We start from the raw sequence: 17,355 nt of genomic DNA on the forward strand, positions 1-17,355 counted from the left end.
AGCTTTTAAAAACTAAAAATCACGATAATATTACATCTAAAAAAAACCTACAAAAATTCCATAATATCATTGTATATCCTCAATTATTTCAATCATTTTATATTTAGTCTGCATTAAGGGTGTAAACACGGTAAGCATTTTATTTGATGTATCTCGAATCTGGCAAATGACCTCTTATTGTCTAGTACTTTCTCTTGGAGAAACTGGCAAGCTACCAAGAATATCCTGCCCGCATGGCAGAGCCTGGCAAGCTTCCCGTGGTGTATTCAATATGCCAAAAACAGTAACAATGATGGGTCTCATTCCCCTGATGCTGAAAGAGTCTCCAATGCGGCACCAGTGGGAAGGACGAGTAAAGAGAGGCTGCTAAAATTTCAGGCTATGAGGAATGGAGGCGTTACTGGCGCCTGCTTGAGCAAATCGATGAACAACAGGATGACAGTGATACAGTGATCTCAAATCTATTTGGAAATTAATATCTACTGCTTCTGATTTTCTCCTTATAATTCACTTGTTAAGGAAACTGGGTCATCTATCTGATAGAATGCTCACATTTTTTATTTTTATTATGTTACTCTTGTAGTCCTACAGTGACAAAGAATATACCAGCACCCCACCCTTGTTAGTTTCTGCAGAGTAGAAGCTATAAATAGAAACTTGATTAGATTCAGATTCCATTTCTTTCCCCTATGCTGGGAATCAGATTCAAATTCTCCATAATGATCCCCTTAAACATTCTCCACAATTTGGAGAATTTGGATCTGATATAGTAGGCATACGCTCTACTATATAATATAGTAGAATCAATAAGCTCACAAAGTGAAGTGGTAGGCTATAAAATCAATATTAAATATCTGCTAAATTTCATTATGCAAGCATATATCTAGCAGAGAAAAGTCTAGGAAGGAAAGCATTCAAAGACAAAATCAGATTGTTTCATATTGGAATAATGAAGTAACTAGGAATAAATGTGACGAAAGAACGATATAAAATGCTGTATACTCTGGGAGGGGAATGTGTCCTGATTTCACAAACACAACAGAGACCTGGCATCTAGACCACTCCCATACTCTGCCCTGTACCTTCTTATTTTGGCTGACTTTGATCTATACTCTTTGTTATGAGAAACTGAAACTGTGGGTATATTAGCTTTCTGCAAATTTTATTAGTTTTCCTAGCAACTGACCAAAGCTGAGAGTAGTTTTAGGAACTTCCTGAATCTGCAGTTGTTAAGAAGCCAAGGGTGGTCCTGGAGACTGCTCTGACAGATGGACAAATCTTTCACGAAAGATCTGGTTTGGTTTTGTTGGTTTGTTTTCCAGAAAAAAACAGTTCCCTGTTTACCACAATCTGGGTACCAGGAAAACAGTGCTTGCTGTTAAGTGGGTGGTCACTGCTCCTAATATGTTTGCTTCTGTTAACAGAGCTATAACAATTTCTCTCTAAAAAGTTCGTACTTTGTACTGGTATTTCCAATACAAATTTAGAATGTTTGGTTTTCATTTGCTTTAATTTAATTTTATATATATCTCTCATCCTTAATTGCTATGGGGAGACACCCAGAGGTGCTTAGGTTCCAGAATCATTCCCATGGGTGAATGGAGATATATGATGCTGGGGATGGAGCCCAAAGTCTTGGATCATCTTGGCCCTAGACACGATCTTTTTAATAAATTTTAAGGTTTGAGCCAGAGAGATGGTACAGTTGGTAGGGTGCTTACTTTGTACACAGCCAACTCGGGTTCAATCTTCAGCACCCCATATGGAACCATTATGAATGAGCCCAGAGAACAGAGTCAGGAGTTAAGTCCTGAGCACCACTGGGAATCATCCAAGAAAATAAAAAACAAAACAACTTTTTAAGTTTTAAGCAAGATTATTCAAGAACTTACCAACCCATAGGCCCCATTGTCTCTGCTCTTGTTTTTCCACGTTTTGCCTCTTTAAGCAGTTCTTCAATTGCTTTCCTGGTGGGGGAAAAGGAAAGATATATGAGAGGTAGCCCACTAAAAATAAATTCATGTCACTTAAATGGTCGTCAGAAAGGAACAGCTATTAAAGCATAGAATTTCAAAATAGGGGGTGGCATGAAGTTAAAAAAATAAATAAAACAAAGCACGCCCCACCCTGTTTCCCAGGGAAAAAAAGTTGAAGATTTGAGGTTCATGCATCCCATTCTCAAGGCCTAAGATCAATCCTTGGCACCCCATAACAGCATCCCCACAGCACTATGGGGGATAGTCAGTGGCCAACGCACTACCTGCATCAGAGAGAATGACAAACTACACCCATAATAAAAATCTTCAGGGTCAGAGTGATAGTACAGTGGGTGGATTGTCGGTATTCAAGGTACTTGCCTTGTACCTTGCAAGTACCTTGAATACCGACAATCCCCAGGACCGTATATGACCCCCTGAGTCCCACCAGGAGTGATTCCAAGTACAGAGTCAGGAGTAAGCACTGGGTACCACTGGTGTGAACCAAAAAGGTCAAAATCTTCAAATGCACAGAATTCTATGCAAATTCTATACAAACACATAGTATCCTAAGATTCTAATTCGCCCAACAGCAGAAAATATATTTTTGCATGTTAGTGATTTTCCTTTTTCCACTAATAAAGACTGTAGCTGATACATTTTTAGAGGACAATTTGACAACAGGATAAAGGACTCTTAAAATAATACACTGTAGATCTACAGATTTCATGTTACTTCAAGCAAATATCCAAAAAATTATGTAAAACTATTTTGTACACGGGTACAATTAAACAACTTGCTAACAACAAGATATCCCAAATTTAAATTTTTATTGGAAAAAGATTAAACAAACCATGGCATAGTCACATAGCAAACTAGGCAGTCATTAAAAAATGAAGACATGTGGCTGGAGAGATAGCATAGGGATTAAGGTGCTTGCCTTGTACCCAGTCAACCCTGGTTTGATCCAGGCACAACCAGGAGTGATCCCTGAGTGTAGAGTCAGGAGTAAGCCTTGAGTATACTTTGGTGTGGCGAAAAATTAAAATAGTAACAATAAAAAGACAAATGAATATTTGAAGGGAAAGATATTATATTATACATATTAGTACATAAGCTGTTATGTAACTGTAGAAAGGATAATTTTATTTTAAATTACATGTGTTGAATTTATTACATGTACATAATTATACAGGAAACATCTGGAAGAATGCTATTTAAATGGTGAGATAAGGTTTTTTTTTGCTTTTTTTGGGGGGGGGGGTCACACCCGGCGGTGCACAGGAGTTACTCCTGGCTCTGCACTCAAAAATTACCCCTGGCAGTGCTCAGAGGACCATATGGGATGCTGGGAATCAAACCTGGGTTGGCCACATGCAAGGCAAACGCCCTACTGGCTGTGCTATTAATCCAGCCCACTTTTTTGAGTGATATCTTGTTTGCTTTTCTGAATTTTCTATTTTTCCTAGATTGAATCTGTATTATTTGTATAATTTTTATAAAAGTAGAGACCCATAAAACTTATCAACCATGTTCTGAGACCTTATGATACTATGCAAGGTACTATGGGTAGTAAATAGGAAGACGATCATTATTAACTTATGCTACCTAATAATTTTTATGATATAATTATTTGAGATATGTAATAATTAAGGGAAAAGAGATATAGAAAGTTGGATACAAATGTAGTCCAAAGTGTAAATCTAATCACTAGATTTTGAAAGTGGTGGACAAAGATGGCTCTCCACCTATGTAGGGCCCTGGCTACAAAACTCAGTACAGCGAAAAGAAATATGTAGCACTGTAGCACTGTCATCCCGTTGTTCGTTGATTTGCTTGAGCCAGTACCGGTAACATCTCCATTGCGCAACTTGTTGTAACTGATTTTGGCATATCAAATATGCCACGGGTAGCTTGCCAGGCTCTGCTGTGTGCTCTGCCGTGTGGGCTGGATACTCTCCCTAGTTTGCTGGGCTTTCAGAGAGGGATGGAGGAATCAAACCCAGGTCGGCTGTGTGCTATCATGGCTATACCTGCTGTGCTATCACTCCAGTCCGAAAAGAAATATATTTAAAACAATTTTATTGAGGCACCGTGATTTACAAAATTATTCATAGTTGAATTTCCAGCACATAATGTTCCACACCAATCCCACCACCAGTGTTGACTTTCCTCCACCAGTGTCCCCAGGTTCCCTCCTGCCCCTGAGCCTGTCTCCTCAACAGGCACATTTTTGAGTCTCATGCTTTTACTGTTGTTGTCTCTGTGGTTTATATATATGTATATACATATGTATACACACATACACACACACAAATATGCACACACACATCCACACCTCTACACCACTGATATATCAGAGTAAAAATAAAACTTTTATTTACTGCAGGTAAATCTGTATTTATTGCAAGTAAAAATATTTTTTTATTTACAAATTTTTATTAGAGCAGCATGATGTACAAAGTTATTAAAAGTTGAGTTTTAGACATAGTATATCCCAGCACCAATTCTCACCTCCAGTGTCTTCTCTCCTCCACCAGGGTTCCCAGATTCTACCCCCAGGTCCTGCCCCACCCCCATGTCCCCAGCCTGCTACCCTGACAGGCACATTTTAAATTGTGGTTGTTGAAGTTTGGATCTCTTCTTGTTTTCAGCATAACAGTCTTTTGAATTACTCATACCAAACAAAAAGCCCAATTTGAACTCCTTGTTTCTCCTGGTATTTGCCTCCAGAGTTCTAATAAGTATGCTTTCAAACTATATCACTATACATTCAGTATTCAACAAATACATCTGGTATTTTTATGTAACTTACACAATTCAAATAATATCAATAGAAAGATCTTTCAAAAATGTCACTTCAGCTTTTTTACCAGCTTGCCACTTTCTGGGAAATTCACTGTCAGGGTCTCTGAAGAACCAAACCCCTGGTCAATTTGTGCAACTTCACACCTGACTGATTCACTCAAACTATGTTTCACAGCCTCATGAAGAGATAAGTGCATCTGACTACCACACATTCTTCCACCTCCTTAAGATAATAATACATTCCTTCGATATGATCTGAGGGCTTTGTCTTATTGAACAGTTTATAGAAAATTTATCAGACCTAGGTCTGAAACAGGGACCCTTTTTCCCCTTTGAAGATGCAAGGAAAAAAAAAGAAATCAAAGGCCAGAAATAGTTCCGGTACAACGCCCTGCCTTCACATCAATTAGTATGGTAGTTTCCAAACAAAAAACAAGTAATCACTCAAACTTGGACTTATCTATGTGCAATTTCCCTCCCACTCTCCGCCCGTCCCACCATTCTCTCTCTTCCTGAAAACAGAAACAGCTAAAAACCACAGGGGGGAAATTTAGGCAGTTTCTCAAGTATGAGTAAACTATGTATTAGTTACAAATAAACTAGAAGCATTTTTCTCCCTGAACTATGTTAAAATGTTTGCCTAGTGAGGCTGGAGAAATAGTACAGTGGGTATAGCACGTTCCTTGCATAGAGTCAACCTGGTTCGATTCCTGGCACCTACTGTGGTCTCTAAGAGTGACCCGAGCACAGAGTCAGGAGTAAATCTTGAGCGCCACTGGGTACGTCCTCAAAACAAACAAACAAAATGAAAGTTTGCCTCTTAGAAAACTGTCATAATACAGTTGAAATACTATGTATCTGCACAAAACAATATTCAATCTTGCAGAGATCCTGAAAGCATGTTCTAGTTGCCTTGAAGAACTGTGAAGTTTGACAATGATTCTTAGGATAATTTCTATTTCATTTGAAACTATGTTTTTTTCAGCACTGTGACTAACTTTATCTGCAATGATTAAGGCTGTCTGGGACAGTTTGGGACAGTCTGGTTAGATAGCTCAATGGGCCGGAGGGCTGGGCTTGATCCCCAACACGGCCTGATCTGCCCACCCCCACCCCATCACTGCCAAAGTGAATTCTGAGCACAGAGTTGTGAGTAACCCCCCAGTACTGCCAGGAGTGACCCCTGTTCCAATATCTTTGATTTCTATCTACAAAGAGAAAATCAGGTATACGTATAAATGAGAAAAACTGCCTGGAGTGAAAAGGATCCCTCAGTGATGAAACACAGAGGACTCAGTCTGGGCGGGACTGGGGCTCAGTCAGCACTTTTTTTTCATAGCCAAATCGAACTCAGTTGCAAACTACAGCAAATGTGAGAGACAGTTCCCTATTCCTATTGTTGGGCTGCCTCAAGTTAGGTCATTGTAATTGGTGTGAAGTTTTGTGGTTTATAAGGTACTGTCCTACCTGAACAAAAACCATCATACTTCTGAGCAGTTTATATATGAGGAGGATGGAGGAGGTAGAGGAAGAAAACCTCTACTTTCAGGGGCCCATGTACTTAAGGCTGCACATCTTCTGATCCTTCCAACTTATATTCCCTCTCTTCCAGAAACATCTGCACAGCAAGTCTTGAAGAAGTTGTTTTCTCTTGATGATTTAAAGGCAAAGCCATATATATATAACTGAGGCGGGTGGGGTAGGGGGCACAGGCCTCACAGAGAAGTCACTGCTTTGGGGGACAGGCTGTCACTGGACAGATGAAAGAAGAAGGAATGAAGGAGAACTGATAACTATTTTGTCCTAAGAATGCTGAGCACTCCGTATCTCCCACCCCAAATTCTCCCGCACAAGCTCCCACTGAGGATTCTTCTTCCAAACTGGAAAAAGTTTCTAGCAGTCATGTAGTCTATCCTTGAAACAAAAAATATCACCTTCAAAACTGAGGCGAGGGCTGGATGGAGAGAGAGATCCATGGTCTAAGGGCATGCGGGCGCCCTGGCTCAATTCTTGGCACCACAGGGTCTCCTGAACACTGCTGGGAGTGGTCCCTGAGCACTGCTGGGCATGGCCCCCAAACAAAAACAAGGGAAACTCTAAAAAAAAGGGAAACAAAAGTCAGAGTTTTCCTCGCTACAAATAGCCTTTTGTTTTTCTGAAAACTCTTGCTAAGGAATTCTAAGGTAAGGAAAGAGTAAATCCAATTTCTTCTGCTCAGTATCAGAAACTAAATATTCAAATTATCAAAGATTGTGAAACACATACATGCAGAGAACAGGACAGTTTTCTGGAGAGCCTCCCAAGTGGTGCTCAGGAGGCCTGGGGCTCCTCCTTGTGATTCTCAGCCAAACTGGCAGGAGGTTCAATGTAAGAGCCCGAGGAGGTGGTGCTGATGAGGCCCCGTGGTGCCAGGGATTACCTGGGCCACCCTGGCACAGCCTGGGGGCCTCCGGCACCACACCCACTGGTGTTCAGGGGTTTCACTAGGGATGCACCCAGTGATATTTGGGTAGCCACATGGTACCTGGGACCGAACCACGGTCAGTCACAAGCCTTAACCCCATATTCTCTCTCTAGCACTCAATTTTTATTTTTAAAATTATTAATTTTGGGGGGCCACACCCAGTTTGTACTCAGGGCTTATTCCTGGCACTGCTCTCAGGGATCACTCCTAGATGGCTTGGGAGACCATATGGGATGCTGATGATTGAACCTGGGTCAGCCATATGCAAGACAAGTGTCCTATCCACCGTACTATCTCTCTCGTCCCCACAAGGCAATTTTTAATGAGGACAAAACAGAGGTATAAACTATAATTTAAATATTGGAAAAGTAAACAAGAGTATAAGAACTACATATATTGAGAACTTGAACTATTAAAAATTATTCAGACATATATAGGAATTTTTATACAAAGATCACTTAAACATTTTAAAGATTTTTTTTTTTGTCAAAAATTCATTATAGTAGAATAATAAGTTTAACGCAGTGAAGTTCAAGAAAGCTAAGTCATTAAGCCAACAGTTTTCTGGGCACAAGAACAAACTACAATCAATTTTCAATGATCCACTGTGTATCATCTACAGCCAATTTTCCATCCTAGTTCAGCTTCTTCAGGCTTGCCTATTCATTCCATTAGCCAGCTGGTACATGCTTAAGGAATGTAAACTGATCATAATAGCGGCTTAAATAAAACCTAAATAGGAATGCAAATCCGGTGCAAAATCATCTTAAAATCCAAAGTCAAACAAATTAATTTTGAGTTATCTGGGTCTATGTTTGTTTTTACCCACATAAATCACTTGAGCGTTTAAAGTAACATTATAAAGAAAGCCTTCCCCCAAATTTAAAGCAATTGAAATGAAACAACAGAAACTGAAAGGAAAATTAAATATTAAGTACATGAAAGGGCCTGGGGAGATGGCGCAGAGGGAGAACACCTGCTTCGCAGGCATGCAGCCACGAGCCTGACTCCAACACAGGCCCACATGCTAGGCGCAGCTCCCTAGCTCGTCTCTGACACCCCACAACCAGAGCACTGTGACCAAAGTGTGTTTGAACACCACAAGGAAAGCAAGCAACCTCCAGACACTGCAACACCAAAGTACAAGGAAGGGAGATAAAAGAACATAAATCAAGTTTTTAAAGGAAGAAACTCAAAGTAAGTAAACATCAGTGCTCATAAAAGGCAGGGACAGAGAATCAAATGTATTTTATTTATTTATTTATAAATCAAGTATATTTTATTATCCTGAGAAAGATGAAAGAAAATTTATAGACTGAAGGTTGGAATTCCCTCATATACATACAGAAAGACTTGCTCCCAAAGTGGTGGAATAAGAGGAACCTCTGGTAAATTAGGGGTAGAATCCTGTGAGTGCAACTAATAAAGAAGACCTCTGTGAGTGAGTTCCCTTGCTTTACCTATCAGGACACTGTGATAAGATAGTGTAAGAAGATGGTCATGTAGAAAGCAGGAAGTGAATTGGGACCAGACAATGAACCTACAGGAGGGACTTTGACTTTTAAACAATAAATGGTATTTTGTAATGGTGGGATGGAAGAATTAAGAAAGCCAGAAGATTGATGCTTTCGGTATTTTGTGTTTCCCTTGGTCTTTAAAAGGTCGCCATTGATCAACCAATTGTAAGGAAGTTGTCATATGACGGATGGAAAAAGAAGTTCAAATCAGCAATAAATAGTTTAAGTCTATTTATTCCCAAGATCTTGTGATGTGTTTAAATAAGGATAAGTTGGTGGCAAGAGTGCAGCCCCAGAAATTGCAGTGAACTGATTAGCATGCCCCACAACAATGCTCAAGATAACCATCTCATTAAATACATTACCCATCAGAAGAGTGCTAGGAAGCATTTAAGAGAAACATCACAATAGCAATATCCAGTTCTTCCCATAATAGACATAAGCTTGAAGAGAGAAACTGATCAATTTACCTGATCATCAATCAGTAATGATCTTGCAGCAACCATAAAACACACACACACACACACACACACACACACACACACGATTTGTTTCACTGTTGAATGACTACCTAATGAGTGGTTTAGTTCTCATGCGGATCTACAGAAACCAAAGTTTGAGTTTCTTTTATTCAGGACTGGAGCAGAGCCTGGCAAGCTACCCGTGGCATATTCAATATGCCAAAAACAGTAACAAAAGTCTCACAATGGAGACGTTACTGGTGCCTAATCGAGCAAATCAATGAACAACGGGACTACAGTGCAGTGCTGTATTCAGTAATTCATTAAGATGAAGAGATCCAGAATACCTTTATTTAACTTCAGAAGGTATAAAATTATTTGGAGTCATCTAATACCTATATCAGTTGTAAAGAAAATTCAAACTGTGGAAATAGGACAAGGGATGTAGCTTAGCAGAGAAGCACTGACCTTGTATGTTTAAGGCTCCGAATTTGATTCCTGATCCCACAAACAAAACAAAAAAGCCTATGGAAAAGGTTTGTGAAGACACGGTAAAACTCAGCAGAAATACAGAAATCATTTGGAAAATGGAAAGAATTATTCACAGACAAAAGATAACAGAGGCACAAGGAGTTAAAGCTGCAAAGTATACTAAATTTAACCAACTTCTATCAAGCATTGATTCTGTGAGGTACTATTGTTTACGTAGTAAGTGAGGACCTTCCCTGAGAATTACTATTAGGGTAATAATACTATTATTATTACATACCAAATTACTATTACAAAATATAAAATGAAGAGTCATATATGTACTTTAGAAACAAGTACTAGATTATCTGGGGAAATGTGAGGGAGGAAGCTGCAACAGGAAGTTACAGGAAAAAATTTGTTTTGAAAGAAAGGGACAACGGAGAAGGAGAAAGGAAAGAGAGAAGGAAGGGAGGGAGGGAGAGAAAGATAGAGAAGAAAGGAGAAGAGAGAAAGAAAAGAAAGGAAGAAAGAAACAAAGAAGGAAAGAAAGAAAGAGAAAAAGAAAGAAAGAAAGAGAAAGAAAGAAAAGAGAGAAAGAGAGAAAGAATAAAAAGCAATTTTATGGGAGGGATGGGCACATCTGGTGATGTTCAGGGGTTACTCCTGGCTCTGCACTCAAGAATTTATCCTGGTGGGCTGGGGGACCAAATGGGATGCCAGGGATCAAACCCAGATCAGCCACACACAAGGCAAGTGTTCTACTATACTACTTCTCTGGTTCCAAAAGTTGCTTAATTTTTGTAAACAATTATGTCAATAAAACACTGGAGGATAGTGTAGGAAAATGAATTTGAGTGTAGGACTGGCAAGATTGTTAAATTTCCTGCCAAAAGAAACCAAGGAGAAAGAAGTAATATTTTAAGTACTGCTGAAAAAAACATCAAAGAAGTGAATTACTTTCTTCTGTGTTGAGAATAACCTCACAAGAGGATTAAATAAAGTATTTTACTTGGATCCAAGTACTGTGTATTTTATAAGGAGCACAAAAAGCATAATAGATGTTTCTCACTAAACTTCCAGAGGTCAAGGAATTTTCTTTTGCATTTTAGTTTTCCCTAGGCCTGGAACCTGGTCAAAACAAATTATGATATGGGGAATGAATAGGTTTTGGCTGTGATTTGGACATGATCAAAACTCAAGGATTTTAAAATAAAACTATGTAATATCTGTAACCAGAAGCAGAGTTTTGATGAGTGACATGGAAGAGGCAAGACAGGGAAGGCAAAGAGAAAAGCAAGAGAATGCGCTGCTGGATGGAGAAATGTGAAGAAAGGCACCATTGGCTAACTACAGGATTCTGTCTGGGAGATGTCAGGGAGTGCCACATCTGAGCAGGAGCACAACAACTTTACCCAGATTTTAGACACTAACTAAAGACATGACACAACTGTCAGAATGAAGCAGAGCTGGAATTTTTTGGGTTAGGATTAAGGTCTTTAATCCCCTAAGACTGCTTGAAAATCTTAGCATGGTTTCCTGTCCAGAAGACACTTTCTCCTTACCATGTTGTTACCGATCCAAAAAGGGCTTTGAGCTTCCAAAATAATTCTTTTGCTTCATCATGTAAATGCACAAAAACCCACGTCACATATTAATAGTCTGTAACTCCATCTCTTAGTGCATTGAAATGGAAGTGTTTTCTGTGAGAGGCCAAGCAAGGTATATAAAGATGGAGAAATACCACAATGGGAGCTACTGGCCTGTCTTCATGCCTGGGGATTACATTTTAGGTTTTTAGCTTATCGGCCAGTGAGATAAACATAGTGGGAGTTTTGCTTAGCATATATCTCCGCCCCTCTCGGAGAGCCCGGCAAGCTACCGAGAGTATGGAGCCTGCACAGCAGAGCCTTGCAAGCTACCCGTGCGTATTGGATATGCCCAAAACAGTAACAATAAGTCTCTCAATGAGAGATGTTACTGGTGCCTGCTTGTACAAATCGATGAGCAATGGGATGACAGTGACAGTGACAGTGATACTCCCCCAAAGAGCTCTTGGATATAGTCACTGGATATAATCACTGGACAGATGAGCAGATGTTACCTTCTCAAGTCTTTCCTGCTTTCTATTTACCTCACATCAATAAATGTAATGTCTCCTTTCCTTCAGGCTTATGGAGGACACGTGAAGTCCCATATAAATGTTTTTCAATGTTTAAATACTGTAAGGTAAGCTAGAACCATTAAGTAAAATATATTCCTTCCTCCTGCCAGAGCAGCATATCTCATTTCAATAACACAAATAAGTTAATTTGAAAATCAGCAAAATACCAAAGATGGCAGAACCAACTTATTATATACATAAAAGTGTGAGTTGTGGGGCTGGAGCGATAGCACAGCAGGTAGGGCATTTGCTTTGCACACGGCCAACCTGGGTTTGATTCCCAGCATCCCATATGGTCCCCTGAGCACCGCCAAGAGTGATTCCTGAGTACAGAGCCAGGAGTAAGCCCTGTGCATCGCCAGGTGTGACCCAAAAATAAAAAAAAAGAAGTGTGAGTTGTTAATATCTGGATGAATTAGGAGCACGTATATATTCATAAATTATAGATTAATTCCAAAAATTCAAGTTTATCTGATATTAGCAAAATCAAGAATGACACCATTACAATTAATATTTTCACATAAATTATTTCATAGACTATAAGTCTTAAGGATTAGAAATCAAGATGTAATTGTATTCAGTGTAGCAACATTTTAATATCTAAAATCTGCAATTACCTTAAATATAAAAAAGTAAAAACTTAAATTTCAAATGTTTTTGAATTTCCCTGTAGAATAACAAGTAATAATTAGTACTAAATTTTGTGTGTTCCTCATAGACCTATTGCACACAAATATAAGAGTAACATGTGACTAACACTGTAAAAGCTACAGCTGATATATATCAATACTGATTCTGCTCTAGATCATGAGAACCTAAAGGTCATGAACTGAAATACAAAGACAAACAAGAAAAGTTACAATAAAGGAACATACGTTTTTTTCACTTAGTAATAGTCTGTTGCATTTAGTTGAAAAGATTTTGACAAGTTAATGTGTCTTTTCTTTTCTAAACACCTCTATGGCTCAAATCCTTCCTGTATTCTAAAGCAGTATCCACATAAAACAGTAATACAACTCACCAACCTCCACCTATTCAACAATTTCCTTTCATTCAAGAACACAGGTCAAAACATGAGGAGGGTGTTTCCTGAGTTATGAATTACACTGAGTGAGATCCCTAGTGATAGAGACATTTATATATATTTGTCATAGATGAACTTGCCCTTGAAATTCTCCTCTGAATATCCAAATAAGCACATAAATGTACCACTGGGATAGGATGACAATAACATTGGCAATGTACCTTTCACCTTCTACCTTACACTTCCTTACGTAGTTACTATTTCATAGATCGAAAAGATAAAGAGAACACCATGAAAACTTAAGACATTTAGTGAGGTCACAATGGGAACTAGTGATGGAGTGGGGCTATGAACCCAAGCAATCAACTCTTGGGCATAGGATCTTAATTAACCCTTCTTGTAACTGTAATAAAACACATGATTCTAACTCTCAAGAAGCTAGATTTAGTGAGAATAAGGCAAATACAGCAAAGGTTGCAACATTTTACTGTATCTTATTTTGTGACAAAAACTGTTAAAAGATTTTAGTTCTTTTACCAGGATTTCAACATTCTCAAATCTTCAGTTATCCATTTACAGGTGACCTCCATGGGAGGGTCATCATAGAGGGATTCTTCCCTGGCTTTCTTCCATGAGTGGGTGTGGGCTGATTCTTATCAGGCTTATCAAGAACTAGCTTAGTTCTTACTTTTTAGTTCATGAGATACCTCACAACAGGAATGACAAAATAATGAAATGGCTTCCTTTATAGTAGTTAACTATATTTTACAACTACTTACTCTTAGATCCCAATTAAAGGGTATAATACATATGGAAAAAAACAGTACTTCACTTTTAGTTCATACTGTAAAATCTAATTAAATGAGCGATTGTGAATGTTACGTGTGTAAGGAACAGCATTTTTCACTAAGAAGTCTGTGGTGGTAGAGTGGGAGTGAATTAACTCAGAAGACAGTAAATTATGAATAGAAGAGTTCTAAAAATTATACCATATTAGGACAATGTATCTGTTTGATACATCAACTGCTAAGTTTATATATATACATACCCAATAAAAAGGTCCAGAAAATATAAACTCAAAATAACTACCAAGCTCCTCAGTTCAAAGAAAGCATTTTGTTATCTTCTTAAAAGACTGGAGGCTTTGAAGAACAAAATTGATGACATCTGCAGTGAAAAAAGGGTCTAAAGCCTAAGATGGCTATGGAAGGAAGCCAACATGGGAACAAAGAAAAGCTAACACAGCACCTATCAACATTTAGCAAAGGATAGAAAAATGTAACTGAAGGCTAAAATAGCAGAAATATAAAATTTACTTTTTTTAAAATAATTTTTTAACTTACTCTTAAAAAAGCTATTCAACATACTAAAAAGGGAAAAAGAACCACAGAAACTGTACAAACCATTACAAAATAAAGTTTCTAACATTTGTCTCTATAATTTTTGTTTTAGAGCCACACCTGGTAGTGCTCAGGGCTTATTCCCAGGTCAGTGCTCTCCAGCCCTTTGTATCATCTCCTCAGGCTTCTATAGCCCTCTTTAATGAGGGTTGAAAGTTGGTCTTCTGATAAACACACCACATACTTGAATAACCACCTCACCAAGCCCCTGGTTTATAAATCTCTTAATCCTAAGGGAGCTTTATTGTATACAAATGATCTGCAGTTCTCTGCTGACTACCTTAAATATTACTTGAGATTTTTGGGCTCTCAGCCCTGAGATGCCCTACTCAGCAGAACAGCTGGTTAGCCACTGAAGCCATTTCCTTTCGTCTTTTCAAGACTGCAGTAATCTACTAAAAACAAACTGTTCACCCCTTGTAGATCTCAGCATCTGATTCATCTAGTGATTATAAACTACACTTGGAGCTAAGAGCCAAGGAATGGAAAAAATGAAGAGAGTTCCAGAATATGTAGGGTTTGCCATGCTAATCATGTCATGCTCTTTAAAGAGTGTTTTCATTTTAAAACAGAGAAACCAGCCTCAGGAGAGATGCTTCCCGGAACCTGCACCAAGCTGAATAATCTGGGGCACCTGGGAGGGAGGCGGATGAGCCTAGCACCTGTCTAAACAGAGCCCCAGCAGCCAAAACCCTCCACACTCCACTGCTTGGGATGAGCCTCATCCAGAAATTAATCTGGATTGAAAAACTTAGGTATGCGGGGTTTGAGACTGAAATCTCCAGGCTCTCATGGAGTCCAGAATGGGGTACCTCCCCACATCTCCCTGTTCTTCTGGAAGGCTGGCAGTCATGCCCATGAGCTGTCTCTGGCACCAAATAAATTCGTTAACCAGTTATGATCCATAGACTCATTAATAATTCTCAAAAGAGATCAACAAGTTGCAGAAATGTTTCCAGACTCTGTGCCATGCTCTGTTGCCCAGGACACCCAAAGTCACTATCCAGTTAAAACTTTAACTCCAACTGTATTACTCCATTAAAAATTTTTGAATTCCTGAAGTGCATGGCCGCAAATGTTGCCAAATGACATCTCAAACTCTACACCACTGACAAACCATGAGTAGCACACTACATTGAATGGGATGTAAAGTAGAAGGCAACCAATCTTGATTAACAAAGTATAAACACATAAGCCTTACCCTGTAACAACATGGTAGTAATCTCTTCTATAAGGGCTTAATGGCTCCATGGTGACAACAATATTCACATACTTTCTTCTAAGGAAATACTTTTTATTCATTTTTAGCAAATTATAACAAGCAATATAAAAGAAATTATTTAGGGTGTGCTATAGGGGCATGTTTGAGGGGTGGTTGGGAAAATTGAAAATAATGGTGGTGGGAAGCTGCAATGATGATGGGATTGGTGCTGGAATGTTGAATGTAATAAATTATGAAAATAAAATTAAGAAAAAAAGAAACCAGCCTCTTAGTTGTGCTACTTTGTGGTAAATACTTACCCGCTATCAAATGAACTAAGCAATTTTAACCCAGGAAGAAAACGTTTTGAGATTTGTAATTCTTGAAAGGCCAGCAGGATGTGAGGTAGGAGGAAGAAAAAGCTGCCCTAGTTAACCAACAGCACAGATTCAGTCATGGTCCTAGATTGAGACAGACACATCTGTAGTCGAGGTATCAAAGTATACCTGAGAGATACAGTAGTGTCCCCTACAACATGGCAGGGAATGTTTCTGGAAAAAAAAGTACCTATGTACACATTTTTTTTATCTACATCAGCAAGTAAGTGTAAGAACGTATTATAATTCATGGAGGGCCACATACGTAGCTCAAAAGTAAAGCACATGCCCTGTGTGCTGGAGACTGGGTTTAATCCCTGGCACTGTAAAATTAAAAAAAAAAAAAAAAAGATTGAAACCAGTAGGTAAATTTTTGATACTTTATACACCTTCCAGTGTCAGGCTTCAAGTTATTTTCCAGATGTTAACTTCTAACAATGAATTTAAATAAATTGAGGCCATTTCTATCCAGCTTACGATTTAAAAATTTTTAGTTACTATCTAAACAAATAATTTTGGGGGAAAATTTTTTCTTGGGAGTAGTGCCCCTTTGCAGACAAAGTTCAACCATTCAAAGAAAGTTCTGAATGTGGATGGCTCATGGCTCTCTGAACAAGTCAGCCAAAACTATCGACTGCACAAATAAGGTTTTACATTTACTTGTAAAGACCCCAGAAATGCTTCCCACACAGATCAATTTGTTGGGATCTGGTACAATGCAAACATGTTCTTGCAGATACTGAATTCAAAAGAACAGGGCGGGCTACTGGAAAGGTTGGAAGATAGATGCAGGAAGAAGCCAGCACGGGACACTCAATGCTACAAGAAACAAGCCCAGAGCATGGAAAATTCCATTCCTGATTGATCCAAGTTTCAAGTTTATCTTATACTATACAAACAATTTATCAACTGCCAGAAAAGAAATTTTAGTAAAATATAGTTGGCAATTTTTGGCATCAGAAATCAGATGAAAGACAATAAATCAATAGCCAACTCTAATGTTGTACTTCATTACTCAGACTTAAAAATTACTTATATACAATGAAAATGCTGGGAAGAGAAACATGAAAATATTATGTTATAAAATAGCAAATGGTTTACAGATTTATAAAATAATCAATGTAGAATCTTCTCCCATCTCTTTATCATAGCCATGCTTTAGTAGCTACACATATAGAATTATCTCTTTTACTAAATAAATCAGTCTGTCCTTAGGGATGGAACACAGCTGCAGTTTAGATGGAGCAATGTTAATGAAAAGTTTAGCACTGTGTTAAAAATGGAACAGGTACCCAATTGAGACTTCAGGGGAAGGTTCTTCCTTTTTAAAAAAAGTGAAAAACGGGGGTCACACCTGGGGTTTTCAAGGCTCACTACTGGCTCTATGCTCAGGGATCATTCTGGCGGTGCTCAGGGAACCCTATGCAATTTCAAACTATGCCTGTGCTGTCTCTCTGGCCCGTAGAAATTTTGAGAAAGAGATTATGCCGAATGT

At 38.6% G+C, this 17,355-nt stretch overlaps 1 protein-coding gene across 1 annotated transcript in view; it reads right to left on the bottom strand.

Annotated features, from left to right (window-relative positions):
• Positions 1–17,355, bottom strand: part of LOC129404347 (protein POLR1D-like) — a 49,074-nt gene that overhangs the window by 15,121 nt on the left and 16,598 nt on the right. The window contains exon 2 of the mRNA XM_055136704.1: positions 1,893–1,967. Within this exon, the coding sequence (XP_054992679.1) occupies positions 1,893–1,967 (75 nt within the window). The remainder of the gene's footprint in view (positions 1–1,892; positions 1,968–17,355) is intronic.

Source organism: Sorex araneus, chromosome 1 (genome assembly GCF_027595985.1).
Source record: "Sorex araneus isolate mSorAra2 chromosome 1, mSorAra2.pri, whole genome shotgun sequence".
Taxonomy (NCBI): domain Eukaryota; kingdom Metazoa; phylum Chordata; class Mammalia; order Eulipotyphla; family Soricidae; genus Sorex; species Sorex araneus.